The sequence below is a fragment of the Diadema antillarum genome, unplaced genomic scaffold, assembly GCF_040938485.1.
Source record: "Diadema antillarum isolate AM-2024a unplaced genomic scaffold, OU_Dant_1.0 seq00000086_RagTag, whole genome shotgun sequence".
Taxonomy (NCBI): domain Eukaryota; kingdom Metazoa; phylum Echinodermata; class Echinoidea; order Diadematoida; family Diadematidae; genus Diadema; species Diadema antillarum.
In genome coordinates, this window is record NW_027271178.1 from 562,727 (window position 1) to 579,011 (window position 16,285).

The 16,285-nt window shown below is 41.6% G+C and overlaps 1 protein-coding gene across 21 annotated transcripts in view; it reads right to left on the reverse strand.

Moving 5' to 3' along the window:
• The window catches only part of LOC139726523 (uncharacterized), a 48,522-nt gene that overhangs the window by 13,232 nt on the left and 19,005 nt on the right, over positions 1-16,285 (reverse strand). For 11 of the 21 annotated variants that reach the window (XM_071637499.1, XM_071637498.1, XM_071637488.1 and 8 more), the window contains 6 exons: positions 15,327-15,600; positions 13,783-14,825; positions 9,801-10,074; positions 7,872-9,295; positions 3,424-3,697; positions 1,483-2,951 (listed from right to left, as the gene is read on the reverse strand). In XM_071637499.1, coding sequence (XP_071493600.1) covers positions 1,483-2,951; positions 3,424-3,697; positions 7,872-9,295; positions 9,801-10,074; positions 13,783-14,825; positions 15,327-15,600 — 4,758 coding nt within the window. The remainder of the gene's footprint in view (positions 1-1,482; positions 2,952-3,423; positions 3,698-7,871; positions 9,296-9,800; positions 10,075-13,782; positions 14,826-15,326; positions 15,601-16,285) is intronic. The other 10 variants (XM_071637489.1, XM_071637494.1, XM_071637500.1 and 7 more) reach the window with 10 other exon arrangements.

The following is a 16,285-nucleotide window of genomic DNA, read 5'->3' on the forward strand; positions in this document are numbered from 1 at the left end:
AATGCGTGGAATGTGGACAACAGCTCTTTACTGTGAATGGAAGAGAGAGTGGGCGGGGCGGACGGTGTGATTGTCATTGCCCGTTGAGACGACATAATGGGCTCAATGGAATTCTAAATTTAGCTGAAAAACTAGCAAGGTGAAATTAGACGCATGATTGGCAGTGTTGACGTGACTTGAGTTCATGAGTGGATTGGGAATAAAGTACATACTTTTAATCAAGTATGCATTGATAAATACAGTGAGAACTGAGAAATTTTGCTGTATCGGTTTATGAACGAATTAAGAGGTATATCACCCGGCTTGAGACTACATGTAGTTCGCGACTGCAGAGCAGTTGCAGAGATGTCTCCGCTAGCCAACGACTAGAGACGTCTATTGTGATATTACGGTGTCTCCGAGGAGTCGCAAGAAACTTAAAGACACGATTTAACAATGTGGCCGACCGCGATGTTAAAAAGTCTCAATCTGAGCTGTCTGACCTTTACAATTATGCTCAGATGGATGAAAACTATAAAGAGAAACAAGCATAACGTAGATCATGGATTAATTTTTAAGATATCAATGAGTTTGCTTATCTGGTGCAGGCGCGGATCCAGGATTTTGAAAAAAAAAAGGGGGACCCGAATTCGACCGAATCTATGAGCACTCAGCTTCTAATCCGATTCTACTTCCCATGCCAGCGAGGAAAAGCAGGGGTGGAGATGGGGGGTTGCTGGTAAAAAAAGAAAAAAAAATGGCGTTGAAAAAAAAAACTTGCCCTTCTTGTACTTGTATCCCTGTTCACAGAACCGCCTAGTGCGTATTTTTTTAGAACTTGCCTGATATGATTCAAGTTTACCGGCCTAATGCACCAATAGATACAGGGATATTCTCACTGTATTCATCAATGCACACTTACTTAAAAGTACGTGCTTTATTCCTAAAACAATCATGAACAGCCTTACTTACGTCACTGCCAATCATGTCTTTGAATTAGCCTGGCTACTTTCCAGCTAAATTTAGCATTCCATTGAGTCGAACATGTCGTCTCATTCACAATGCCAACGGACAATGACAATCCGCACCGTCCGCCCCACCTACTCTCTCTTCCATTCACAGTAAAGAGCTGTTGTCCACATTCTACGCATTGTGAACGCTGCTGGTTCTATGGCAAGCCGAATTATCGCTGATTCGGTATCTCTGAGAGTGCAAAATGATCACATTTTGAAAATTGCAAGGGTTCACAAAAATGGTCCTTAAATCATAACGCATCAACCAAAATTCACGAGCTTGGTGTCATTCTCTTGGAAAAGGAATGGTCTTTCCAATAGTATGCAAAATAATGACATATGTGCTGCAATACTGCTGTAATTAGCGATCTTAGGTGTTCCGTTCTTTTTGGGCCAAAAAATTGAGGTTTTCAGATGGAAAATTAAAACGCCGCAATGATAGTTAGGATTGTTAGAAGCCATTAGGAAAATTGTGTAGCTATTTTCTCACCAAAAGGTTGAGTTGTAGTTCCTGGACTAGGTGGTGTAGAAGTTCCCGAAGCAGTTGGTGTTGTCCCTGGAATAGGTGGCGTTGTAGTTCCAGGGACGGGTGGTGTTGTTGTCCCTGGAGCAGGCGGTGTAGTACTTCCTGGAACAGATGGTGTTGTAGTTCCGGGAGCAGGTGGTGTTGTAGTTCCGGGAGCAGGCGGTGTGGTACTTCCAGGAGCAGGTGGAGTAGTTGTCCCTGGAGCAGGTGGTGTTGTAGTTTCGGGAGTAGGCGGTGTAGTACTTCCTGGAATAGGTGGTGTTGTAGTTCCGGGAGCAGGTGGAGTAGTTGTTCCTGGAGCAGGTGGTGTTGTAGTTCCGGGAGCAGGCGGTGTAGTAGTTCCTGGAGCAGGTGGTGTTGTAGTTCCGGGGGTAGGCAGTGTAGTACTTCCTGGAACATATGGTGTTGTAGTTCCGGGAGCAGGCGGTGTGGTAGTTCCTGGACCAGGTGGTGTTGTAGTTCCAGGAACAGGTGGGGTTGTACTTCCAGGAGCAGGTGGAGTAGTAGTTCCTGGAGCAGGTGGTGTTGTAGTTCCGGGAGCAGGGGGTGTAGTACTTCCTGGAGCAGGTGGTGTTGTAGTTCCAGGAGCAGGCGGTGTAGTAGTTCCTGGAGCAGGTGGTGTTGTAGTTCCGGGAGCAGGCGGTGTAGTACTTCCTGGAACAGATGGTGTTGTAGTTCCGGGAGCAGGTGGTGTGGTAGTTCCTGGAGCAGGTGGTGTTGTAGTTCCAGGAGCAGGTGGGGTTGTACTTCCAGGAGCAGGTGGAGTAGTAGTTCCTGGAGCAGGTGGTGTTGTAGTTCCGGGAGCAGGCGGTGTAGTACTTCCTGGAACAGGTGGTGTTGTAGTTCCTGGAGCAGGTGGAGTAGTAGTTCCTGGAGCAGGTGGTGTTGTAGTTCCGGGAGCAGGCGGTGTAGTACTTCCTGGAACAGGTGGTGTTGTAGTTCCGGGAGCAGGCGGGGTTGTAGTTCCTGGAGCAGGTGGTGTTGTAGTTTCTGGAACAGGTGGTGTTGTAGTTCCAGGAGCAGGTGGGGTTGTTGTCCCTGGAGCAGGTGGTGTTGCAGTTCCGGGAGTAGGCGGTGTAGCACTTCCTGGAACAGGTGGTGTTGTAGTGCCGGGAGCAGGTGGGGTTGTAGTTCCTGGAGCAGGTGGTGTAGTACTTCCTGGAGCAGGTGTTGTTGTCCCTGGACCGGGTGGTGTAGTGGTTCCTGGAGCAGGTGGTGTTGTTGTCCCTGGACCAGGTGGTGTAGTACTTCCAGGACTAGTAGGTGTAGTTTTTTCAACAGGTGGTGTGGTAGTTCCTGGACCGGGTGGTGTTGTTGTTCCTCTACCTGGTGTTGTAGTTTGTTCACTAGGTGGTGTAGTTGTTTCTCCTTCGGATGGCGTTGTTTCAGGTAAGCATGTTGGTGGCAGCGTCGGTGTGTCGCAGCAATAAAATCTTCAGACAAGCAAGGAGTATGAGAGAAAAATCAAAGGGATGTTTTACAGCTTTATACTTCTTTGGAGATTATATGCACCTTTGGCTTAATTTATTACATGCTTCAGCTCTTGATAGGAAAGAATTAGCGATGAAAATGAAATCAATAGCCTACTAATGGCAAATAAGACACAGAATTATTTATCTAGGGATTTGTTCAGCGGATCTGTTTGGGATTAGTTAGGTTTCCATATCATATTTCCTTTTGCAATGCCGCTTCTAAAGCATAACAGTATACCAATCATATCATCTGTTGTATTACGTTTTGTGGGAATGCACCCTAAAGGAGCTGCCTTTTAACATTCCTCCCCATTTCCAGCATTTTCGGACACATATAACATCTGTAAACGTATCTGTAATTGTGCATTGTGATGTAATCTATGTAAAATATTCAAATGTTTCTAATGAAAAAAAAAATGAATAGATCTCATACCTGATTTGGTAATCCAGACACAGCTGCTGTTCTTTTGTATGATTACAAACAAGTCCAGTCTCCACATCACATATCATGTCTTGACCTATAAACTCCCAATCGTAGTGGGGTTCGTCTACCATTTGACATTCCGCAGCTAGTGGATAGTCACAGATTTCCATCTGTGTACGACAATCCTTGATGTACTCAAACTCGCCATCGTCTGATGGCAGGATTTTATCATCATCAGTGCACCAGGGTGTCCATTCGCAAACTGGGGTAGGTGTAGTGCAATCTGCGTTTCACAAACAAATGTTAAAAATGACTTTACGTTTAGTAATAGGCGCCGCAGATGGTGCGATTATGATGTTTTCACAGATCCAAATATAAGTTTTCACGGTCAATTTCATACTTTTGTTACTCAAATTCATTAATGAGCATTCAAATTCACGCAACGCACGCACGCGAAAATATTCGGGCATTCAAATTCAGAATCCGAGAGATCAATTCTATTTATGGGCGTTTAATTTTGTTTTCGGGAAATCAAATTCACGATTGGGCATTCAATTTCAAAACGCCAGCACCAACTTTCCTACTCGTGCATTCAAATTCTTGCGATAGTCACGTGATAGTCCAATTGAGCTTGTTTGGAGCGTTCAAATTCATTTTTAGGCGATTAAGTTCCTACTTCGTGCAATAAAATTAACGAGGAAAATGGAGTAGACTTTTAAGAAAGGAAAAAGGGCCAACACAACCTATGAAGGCTTGCATGGTAGTGTAATTATGATTGTTTACAGGTTCTACATTGTTCTCTGTTCATGTATTATTTGCTTTTCATCTCAATAAATTTTAAATTGTAATGTCCAATCAACAGTGTATCCAAACAACACAACCACAATTTAATCATATTTCTTGATGATAGTGCATGCTGCCAACGCCCCAACGCCAACCACATAATGACAATTCATCAATTTAAAGACAAACTGACACACCATGATCTCACACAGCCCCGCAAAAGTAAATCAATAAGACAGCAATACACAACTAACAAGACGTATAAAATGTTAATGTATCAGTTTCAATATAGTCGAAATTGTCTTTTTTTTTCCTCAAAAGTGTCAACCAACCCTCCGTATTATGTTTGTCTGTAGGCCGACAGTGCCTAATGTTTGTTTGTTTGTTTCATTTTCCATCAAAGAAGATGGCTGGATAACCCATATTCAGCTGCAATAGCTGGTCTTCTATATGGGGTCCAGTTGGATGTTCTTCTCTTTGCGATGAATAAATGAAGTAGGATCTTTTACCTGCATGAGTTGTGACTCTCTCACACATGGGACCTCCATTTTATATCCAATCCGAGGGACATGTGCCTGTATATTCCTTTTTGCTAAGCGCGAGTTCAAAATTGTAAATGAACAGGTGGACCTCTACTGCAAAATAAATAATCATCATAAATCCCAATATATTCAAAGCCAAATGAGAAACACATGCATACACGGCCCCAAATCAAAACTAACTAAATTCAGGACATCTTTTAAATTGAATGCAGCTATTTGGAACATGGTAGCCTATTCACGAATTCGAATGACCGACGAGATTCCGTCGCCAGCTTGACATGAATTTGAATGCTCATTGATGAAATGCGCGTTCCTCTATTAAATTTGAATGCTCCGATAGTGAATTTGAATGTTCCGATTGTGAATTTGAATGTTCTGATAGTGAATATGAATGCTCCGACAGTGAATTTGAATGCTCTGATAGTGAATTCGAATGACCGGATTTTGAATTTGATTGCTGATTCAGTGCTGCGAGTGTGGAATGCGTGAAATCAAATGCCTGGAATAGGAACTTGAATGGCAAAAGTATGAAATTGACCGGGAAAATCTAGATTTCTTTGTTTTTGGAATTCCGACACTATGCTTATTTTTGTTAAATATCCACGTTTTGAGACCCAGACATGCGTGACAATAAAACTGCGCATAATGGCTTTGTACTAGATGTTTCAAAAAACATTTTCCACTTTTGATTCTTAATAATTCAAGAACTATATATCAGATAATACTGTCATTAATATGAATGATAGCTGAATAATGTACAATTTTGTTGAAGGTGGTTTAAGTATGAAAGCATAGATCAGTTTCGTGAAATCCATGGTTAATTTCACAGTAATAGGTTCCAGATTTTGCTCTATTTTCAACCCTCTGTACAAACTTTCACTTTGCACAGGGGTCAATGGGTGTGTATGGGAGTGTGTGGTTAACACCCTGACAATGGTCCTGAACAATGGTCAGGGTTTGAATGCTTCATTATTTATTCTTGAGAAATTCCGCTATCACAATTAGTCTTTATTCAGCCTCTGGCAGTGTCTGTGTAAAGTCAAAAGGCTGCTGAAACTGTCATTGAGTCGCGACAGTGCTCTCCCTACTTGTGAAAATGAATTTACAATGAAAACCTTATCTGTCGTAAACGTGGTGACAGGAAGCAAAGAAAATCAATTTGAGTATAAAAATTATACTTGTGTATATGAAGCCTTAAATAAATCTGCTGTGAAACAAATCGCCCCAATGTAAAATGCTGCTAAACTCTTTACCAAAAATGACCTCTTTTTATCGAAAAATCAACAAATTTGTCAGACTTTTAGTAGACGGTTGCATTAAAATGAAGAACTTTAGATCAATTATGCTTATTCATATTCCAAATTTAGTGATATGTGAATCAAAATTTGAAAATGAATGCCAGCTAGAATGAAATGTGGTGTTTGCAAGCGCATGGAAAGATGTGCTTACTGTTTTTCATGTGCATGCATTTTACCCTTTACCGTGCATAAATTCAGACTAGCAGTGCCCAGGGCAATCTACATATTGATTAAGCATTCATGTGCCTTAAATTAGAGCGCGAGACTGACGCCTAGTCAACAGGTGGTTCAGGCATGTCCATTGTTCAGGGCCATTGTCAGCACACACTCACATACACATCATTGGTTCCTGTGCAAAGTTCAATTTTTGTACAGAGGGTTAAAATTTGACAAAAATCTGAAACCTTACTTTAAAATCAATCTTAGATTTAATGAAATTGATTTATGCTTTCACATTCAAATTACCTTCATCAAAATTGTACACTATTCAGCTATTACTCATATCAATGACAGTTTTATCGGATGAATAGTTTTTGAGCTTTTATTGATCAAAAGTGGAAAATGTTTTTTGAAACACGTAGTACATTCGCTGTCACGTATAATTTCCTCGTTTTCATGATGAAATATTGGATGTTACTTTATCCATTCTGAATACTCCAAAATAATAATCAAATGTACACCGATATTCTAACAGTCTAAAACTGTGGGGCAATTTTCTTCTGTGATTTGTAACGAAAAGGACATATCAATGACAAATAAAGAGAGCAGGGCCTATAGCTACATTTGGATGACTTTTTCATGATTGGCAAATATAGTGATTCGTTCATTGTGCGATTGAGAGAGATTGGCCATGTAACTTTTGAGATATTTATCTGGAACAGATTTGAAAAAAAAATACCTAAGCTATGACTCGAACTCGATACCTTCCAGCTAAATTTCAATCAAATTTCCAGACGTGATCTCTGGCATGGTATGACATATTTATGACCAAATAATATGATTTTGTGATGCACAATGAAGGTAAAAAACAGTTGGTTGGAAATAAATGTTACCAGCATGAGAAGACCCTATGTGACTTCAAAAGAACGAGGAGAGGGCATCCCAAATAATATGTTTCATACTGTCTGGAATGTGGATGTCTATATGGAGTCACACAGTGCAAGTTTACAGCTTGGTCAAGACAGGGCCATTTCAGAGAATTTCTGATTTCCATGGACAAGAAGTAATGACGTCAAGAGGAGGTTTGAGCAACACAAAATTAAATGGTTAAGAAATTTTTGACAGGCAGAAAACAGCTGGGGCAGACCCAGGAATTCCGAAAGAGGGGGGGGGGGGGGGGGGACGCCGAAAAAAAATCTGGTTCCACCTCCGGGTTTCGTTGGATGACAAGCAAAAAAAAAAAAGAAAAATAATATGATAAAAAATCCGCTTTAGCGCACTATTTTTCCTTTTCTCACGCCACTTCCGGGATTCCAGCTGACAAGCGAAAAAAAGAAAGGCTTCTGCTGCCACTACAATCAGCTGGCAAAGATGGTTTCTTCAAAAATGAAAGGGGGTCACCCGTGCCCCTTTTCAATTTTTTCCTTTTACTTAAAGAAAATAAGCGGGGTGCCCCCATCTGGATACAGTTATGGAAAACACGAGTCAACAAGAAAATGGGGCGGAACTTTTGCAGAAACTTCCCAGGAAGTCACCTCATCTGAATAATTTTACATGGCAGCCAACGGTATGAGTAAAATATAAAATTGAGGTTTTCAGATGCAAAACTAAAACGCCGCAATGACAGTTAGGATTGTTATAAGCCATTAGGAAAATTGTGTAGCTATTGTCTCACCAAAAGATGGAGTTGTAGTTCCTGGACTAGGTGGTGTAGAAGTTCCCGGAGGAGGTGGTGTTGTTGTCCCTGGACCAGGTGGTGTTGTAGTTCCGGGAGCAGGAGGTGTAGTACTTCCTGGAACAGGTGGTGTTGTAGTTCCGGGAGAAGGTGGTGTTGTAGTTCCTGGAGCAGGTGGTGTTGTAGTTCCAGGAGCAGGTGGGGTTGTACTTCCAGGAGCAGGTGGAGTAGTAGTTCCTGGAGCAGGTGGTGTTGTAGTTCCGGGAGCAGGCGGTGTAGTACTTCCTGGAGCAGGTGGTGTTGTAGTTCCGGGAGCAGGCGGTGTAGTACTTCCTGGAACAGGTGGTGTTGTAGTTCCGGGAGCAGGCGGTGTAGTAGTTCCTGGAACAGGTGGTGTTGTAGTTCCGGGAGCAGGCGGTGTTGTAGTTCCTGGAGCAGGTGGTGTTGTAGTTCCAGGAGCAGGCGGTGTAGTAGTTCCTGGAGCAGGTGGTGTTGTAGTTCCGGGAGCAGGCGGTGTGGTACTTCCAGGAGCAGGTGGAGTAGTTGTCCCTGGAGCAGGTGGTGTTATAGTTTCGGGAGTAGGCGGTGTAGTACTTCCTGGAACAGGTGGGGTTGTAGTTCCTGGAACAGATGTTGTTGTCCCAGGAGCAGGTGGAGTAGTAGTTCCTGGAGCAGGTGGTGTTGTAGTTCCGGGAGCAGGCGGTGTAGTACTTCCTGGAACAGGTGGGGTTGTAGTTCCTGGAACAGGTGTTGTTGTTGTCCCAGGAGCAGGTGGAGTAGTAGTTCCTGGAGCAGGTGGTGTTGTACTTCCAGGAGCAGGTGGAGTAGTAGTTCCTGGAGCAGGTGGTGTTGCAGTTCCGGGAGCAGTCGGTGTAGTGCTTCCTGGAGCAGGTGGTGTAGTACTTCCTGGAACAGGTGGTGTTGTAGTTCCGGGAGCAGGCGGGGTTGTAGTTCCTGGAGCAGGTGGTGTTGTAGTTTCTGGAACAGGTGGTGTTGTTGTTCCAGGAGCAGGTGGTGTTGTTGTCCCTGGAGCAGGTGGTGTTGCAGTTCCGGGAGTAGGTGTTGTTGTCCCTGGACCGGGTGGTGTAGTGGTTCCTGGAGCAGGTGGTGTTGTTGTCCCTGGACCAGGTGGTGAAGTACTTCCTGGAGCAGGTGGTGTTGTAGTTCCCGGAGCAGGTGGTGTAGTAGTTCCTGGAGCAGGTGGTGTTGTCGTCACTGGACCAGGTGGTGTAGTACTTCCAGGACTAGAAGGTGTTGTAGTTTCTTCAACAGGTGGTGTGGTAGTTCCTGGACCGGGTGGTGTTGTTGTTCCTCTACCTGGTGTTGTAGTTTGTTCACTAGGTGGTGTAGTTGTTTCTCCTTCGGATGGCGTTGTTTCAGGTAAGCATGTTGGTGGCAGCGTCGGTGTGTTACAGCAATAAAATCTAAAGACAAGCAAGGAGTATGAGAGAAAAATCAAAGGGATGTTTTACAGCTCTATACTTCTTTGGAGATTATATGCACCTTTGGCTTAATTTATTACATGCTTCAGCTCTTGATAGGAAAGAATTAGCGATGAAAATGAAATCAATAGCCTACTATTGGCAAATAAGACATAGCATTGTTTATCCCGGGATTTGTTCAGTGGATCTGTTTGGGATTAGTTAGGTGTCCATATCTTATTTCCTTTTGCAATTCCGGTTCATATGTATAACAGTATATCAATCATATCATCTGTTGTATTACGTGTTGGGGAAATGCACCCTACAAGCACTGCCATTTATCAATCTTCCCCATTTCCAGCATTTCCCTGTACTTAAACTATTCCGTAAACTTATCTTTAATTATGCATTGTGATGTATTTTATGTATTCAATTATTGTAAAATAAATATATGTTTCTGTTGGAAATGGAAAAAATAAATAAAAACTGAAATGAATTCACCTCATACCTGATTTGGTAATTCAGACATAGCTGCTGCTCTTTTGTATGATTACAAACCAGTCCAGTCTCCACATCACATATCATGTCTTGACCTATAAACTCCCAGTCGTAATGGGGTTCGTCTACCATCTGACATTCCGCAGCTAGTGGATAGTCACAGATTTCCATCTGTGTGCGACAATCCTTGATGTACTCAAACTCGCCATCGTCTGATGGCAGAACTTTATCCTCATCATTGCACCAGGGTGTCCATTCGCAAACTGGGGTAGGTGTAGTGCAATCTGCGTTTCATAAACAAATTTAAACGAGACATGAAAACTCGTCACATTGAGGACGAGTTAGGTGATACGCTTGTGGTCATGAGATGACAGTCATCTGTGATCGACAAAGAAAAGAATGTGATATAGGCACCTTGAAGTTATATTGAGCGTGCATGCGAAACCGTATCTGTAACCACTCGACCACGGGTCATCCACGGAAATGGTAAGACAAAAAAACAACAACAATGTATAGATATAACGGGGGGAAAGTCAATGCCCACTCAACTAACGTGGCCGTGTGAACATCTATTGCATTGCTAGACGGAAAAGCGGCCTTGTAACGACTGAGGTCGCTATGCCATTTCTGGCAACTTGGGAAAAATACGTCCCGCAGACATAAAACCTATAATCGGCTGGTTTTGATACCTTGCCTTTAATCACAATTTTCAGTGTAATGACGTCATCAAATTACAAAACAATGACATGGTCTTGAAAGAAAATTGTTCAAAGTACAACACCTCAGTCGTCGTCATTACATACTATGATCGGTTTGACAAAGTCAACCTGCAAAATGTTGCTGCAGTCGAAGCAATGTGGTCTCCAACACACAAAAAAGAGGGATATGGCGTGTGTGTGTGTCTGTGTGTGTGTATAGGTGCGTTTATATACGAACGTGATTTCTACATGGACGAATATGTAATACAAAATTGAAGAAAAAAAAACAGTAAAGTAGCTAATTATTTTGTTTCGTGATCTTGTGGGGTTCGAACCCGCAACCTCACGTCTCTGAGACGTCGCCTTTAACCACTCGGCGACACGTCTCGACGGGAAAATATGGGGAACGTTATGGACTTGAAAGACAGTTGTTCAATATATAACACATTCATCGTACGTTGTCAGTTTGCTATTGACATGACGATCTATCATTTGAATATGAGGCAGGCATTAGTACCTGTATGAAATTATTATAGGCATGGTTATCAAATTGCCCTAAAATATCCTTATAATTGCCTTATTTTTACACACAGTTACGCTATCCCTTTAAACTCGTCACAGTTTAATCAGAATCATTAACATTAACAAATTAACAAATTTCATGTTGTGACAGTATACTATATCAGTTTGAAAAGCCCAACCTGCAAAACTATAATTTTGCAGCAGTCGAAGTAATGCAGTCTCCAACGCAAAACAAAGGTATACTGTGTGAGTGTGTGCGTATAGGTGTGTTTACATGCAAACGTGATTTCTACATGGACGAAGGTGTAGTACTCTATTGAAGAAAAAAAGTAAAAAAAAATATATTATTTTCTTTCGTGCTCTTGTGAGGATCGAACCCGTACGTGTGCAACCTCACGTTTCTAAGACGACGCCTCTAACCACTCGACCATACGTCTCGACGAGAAAATTAGAGGAACGTAAGCTTATGTACGTGAAAGATGAATCAGGAATCGTTTGGTCCGCATTCCATTCTCATTTTCAGTTTTAAATTGCAAAATTGTCAACCTCATGAGGAGATTTCAAAGAATAAAATGCATGATTACTGCAGCTTATTGTCACAGCTACAACATAAATAAGTTTCAGAGGAAATGAAGCAAAATCAGCTGAGATAAAGGTGCTTAAACGTTGTCAAGTCAATGCATGGTTTCTAAAAAAATCACCTCCCATAGACATAACACGTAAACTTGTCCGATTTTGCGTCTTTACCTTTAAACACAATTTAAAGCATGATGACGTCATCAAATTTCAAAACCATGACATGGACTTGAAAGGCAAATGTTCAAAGTACAACATATCTGAATTTGGGATAATATTGAGCTTAAACAACAGAGATACGAGCAAATGAATGTCAGAAACAGTACCTCAAAAAAATTAATTCCACTTTTTTGATTTCAGATGACGATATGATGACGTCATAATGTAATTATGGAAATAATGATACTTGAAACGTCATGTCCAATTTATATGCTTTTGTAATATGCAATGAAAACATAGGGTCAACTGACGTTTTAAAGAGCTATGGCGAAATAAACAAAGACATGTTTTTTCACTATATTTGCACATAGACGCGCACGCGAAATTTGAACTTTGACGCAAGTGCATTGCTTTGTTATTTGTAGGAATCGATTAGAAATCAATGGATATTGTTGCTCAAAGTATCAGGAATCCAAATCTGTCAAAAAAAGTGTATTTTCATGTTGCTGACGCGCTGTGCGCGCGAAAATGCGCGGACGGACGCGCACGCGCAAAATTGTTTGAAACGCATAAAATTGTCTGAAACTTCGAGATTTCCCATTGGAAAGTTGTTTTGAGCCTTTTAAAATTTTGACGCGCGCTTACGCGCACTTAATGATGTCCTAGGTAATTAGCATCAAAAGAAGTAAGATAGAACGTGACCTGAACTTTATGTCCACAAAAAATGATACAGAAATGACCTTTAGTTATGAAGTTATGATCGATCATGTAACATGGTCCAAAAATCACAAAATGGCGCCTAGACGACGTCATAGATATGTTACTGTCATGAAAACCTTATTGTGGCTAGATATTGTCATGAGACATGTTCCCTGAAAATGTCATGTTATTCCGTAATGTCATTCTTGAGATATTGATGACACAAAATTGTCCAGAAAGAAAGAAGAATAAAAAGAAATAAAGAGAGATTTTGACAATCACAATAGGTGATACGCTGATAGCGTATCACCTAACAATAGCTTTACTTCAGTAATAGGCGCCGTTGATGGTATGATTCTGATGCATTCACAGATTCAAATATCAATTTGTTGTTGGAGTTCAGACATTGTCGTTTTTATTAAACATAATTTTTGTTTAGACCCAAGTTAAGCATGAGAATAAAGCTACGCATAATGGCATTGTACATTCGGTGCCATGGATAAATCATTCCCTACTAGTTTCTATGATGAAAAATGAGATGTTACTTTATCCATTCTGAATACTCTAAACAATCAAATGTATACCGAGATGCTAACAGTCTCAAACTGTGGTGCATTTTGTGTGCGTGTGTCTGTGTTTAACTTGTCACAAAAAGGACATTTCAACGAAAAATAAATCAACATAACTACAGTGGGATTTTTGTTTTTCAAGACTACCAAATAAAGTAATCCGTTCAATGCGCGACTGAGAGCGATTGGGCATGTAACTTTTGAGATATTCCTCTGGAACAGATTTAAAAAGAATAATAATTGCGCAGGAATTCGACCTCGATACCCTCCAGATAAGTTTCAACCAAATTTACAGACGTACTACCACACAAGAAGATTTTTTGATGCACAATGAAAGCAAAAAAAAAGATGGGTGGAAATTAATGTCTCCAGCATGAGTAAACCCTATGTGACGTCAAAAGAACGATTGAATGTGGATGTCTATAAGGAGTCACACAGTACACTTTCATAGCAAGGTCAAGACAGGGCCATTTGAGAGAATTTCTGGTTTCCATGGACAGGGGGTATAGCGTCAAGAGGAGGCTTGGCCAATGCAAAACAAAATAGTTAAGAAAGATGTTGACAGGCAGAAAAAAACAGCCAAGAAGGAAATGGGGCAGAACTTTTGCAGAAACCTAGAGAATAATCACCTCAACTGACTAACTTTACATGGCAACCTATGGTACGATAAAAATACAAATTCTAGGTTCTCAAATGCAAAATTCAGATGCTGCAATGCAAATTAGGGTTAATATCAGCCATTAGGTAATTTTCGTAGCTTCTGTCTCACCAAAAGGTGGTGTAGTAGTTCCTGGACCGGGTGGTGTAGTAGTTTCTGGGCCAGGTGGTGTAGTACTTGATGGACCAGGCGGTGTTGTAGTTCCTGGACCAGGTGGTGTAGTACTTCCTGGACCAGGTGGAGTAGTACTTCCAGGACCAGGTGGTGTAGTTGTTTCTTCACCAGGTGTAGTACTTCCTGGAGCAGGTGGTGTTGTAGTTCCTGGACCAGGTGGTGTAGTACTTCCTGGACCAGGTGGAGTAGTACTTCCAGGACCAGTTGGTGTAGTTGTTTCTTCACCAGGTGTAGTACTTCCTGGAGCAGGTGGTGTTGTACTTTGTGGACCAGGTGGTGTTGTTGATCCTGGACCAGGTGGTGTTGTCGTCTCTGGAGCAGGTGGTGTTGTAGTTCCTGGACCAGGTGGTGTTGTAGTTTCTGGAGCAGGTGGTGTTGTTGATCCTGGACCAGGTGGTGTAGTACTTCCTGGACCAGGCGGTGTTGTAGTTCCTGGACTAGGTGGTGTTGTTGATCCTGGACCAGGCGGTGTTGTAGTTCCTGGACTAGGTGGTGTTGTTGATCCTGGACCAGGTGGTGTTGTAGTTTCTGGACCAGGTGGTGTTGTTGATCCTGGACCAGGTGATGTAGTACTTCCTGGACCAGGCGGTGTTGTAGTTCCTGGACCAGGTGGTGTAGTAGTTCCTGGACCAGGTGGTGTTGTCGTTCCTGGACCAGGTGGTGTAGTACTTCCAGGACCAGGTGGTGTAGTACTTCCAGGACCAGTACGTGGTGTAGTTGTTTCTTCACCAGGTGTTGTACTTCCTGGAGCAGGTGGTGTTGTAGTTCCTGGACCAGGTGGTGTTGTTGATCCTGGACCAGGTGGTGTAGTACTTTGTGGACCAGGCGGTGTTGTAGTTCCTGGACCAGGTGGTGTTGTGGTCCCTGGACCAGGTGGTGTTGTTGTTCGTGGACCAGGTGGTGTAGTGGTTTCTCCTTCCGATGGTGTTGATTCAGGTAAGCATGTAGGTGGCAGTGTTGGTGTGTTGCAGCAATAAAATCTTAAGACAAGGAGTATAAGACGAAATTGAAAGGATGGCTTACAGCTTTTTATTTGTTCGAAGATTTTATGCTCCTTTAGTTGAATTCATTACATACTTTAGTTTTTGGTAGAAAAGAATTATCGATGAAAATGAAAGTGAGTGACAGTTTTATTGCCAAAGCCAGAATCATTTATCCAGGGATTTGTTCAGGGGGTCTGTTTTGGATTAGTCAGGTTTCCATATCTTATTTCCTTTTGCAATTCCGGTTCATATGTATAACAGTATATCAATCATATCATCTGTTGTATTACGTGTTGGGGAAATGCACCCTACAAGCACTGCCATTTATCAATCTTCCCCATTTCCAGCATTTCCCTGTACTTATACTATTCCGTAAACTTATCTTTAATTATGCATTGTGGTGTATTTTATGTATTCAACTATTGTAAAATATATATATGTTTCTGTTGGAAATGGAAAAAATAAATGAATAAAAACTGAAATGAATTCACCTCATACCTGATTTGGTAATTCAGACATAGCTGCTGCTCTTTTGTATGATTACAAACCAGTCCAGTCTCCACATCACATATCATGTCTTGACCTATAAACTCCCAGTCGTAATGGGGTTCGTCTACCATCTGACATTCCGCAGCTAGTGGATAGTCACAGATTTCCATCTGTGTGCGACAATCCTTGATGTACTCAAACTCGCCCTCGTCTGATGGCAGGATTTTATCCTCATCATTGCACCAGGGTGTCCATTCGCAAACTGGGGTAGGTGTAGTGCAATCTGCGTTTCATAAACAAATTTAAACAATAACTTTACTTTAGTAATAGGCGCCGTTGATGGTATGATTCCGATGCATTCACAGATTCAAATATTAATTTGTTGTTGGAATTCAGACATTGTCGTTTTTATTAAACATAATTTTTGTTTAGACCCATGTTAAGCATGAGAATAAAGCTACGCATAATGGCATTGTACATTCGGTGTCATGGATAAATCATACCCTACTAGTTTCCATGATGAAAAATGAGATGTTACTTTATCCATTCTGAATACTCTAAACAATCATATGTATACCGAGATGCTAACAGTCTCAAACTGTGGTGCATTTTGTGTGCGTGTGTCTGTGTTTAACTTGTCACAAAAAGGACATTTCAACGAAAAATAAATCAACATAACTACAGTGGGATTTTTGTTTTTCAAGACTACCAAATAAAGTAATCCATTCAATGCGCGACTGAGAGCGATTGGGCATGTAACTTTTGAGATATTCATCTGGAACAGATTAAAAAAAATAATAACTGCGCAGGAACTCGAACTCGATACCCTCCAGATAAGTTTCAACCAAATTTACAGACGTGCTACCACATAAGAAGATTTTGTGATGCACAATGAAAGCAAAAAAAAGATGGGTGGAAATTAATGTCTCCAGCATGAGTAAACCCTATGTGACGTCAAAAGAACGATT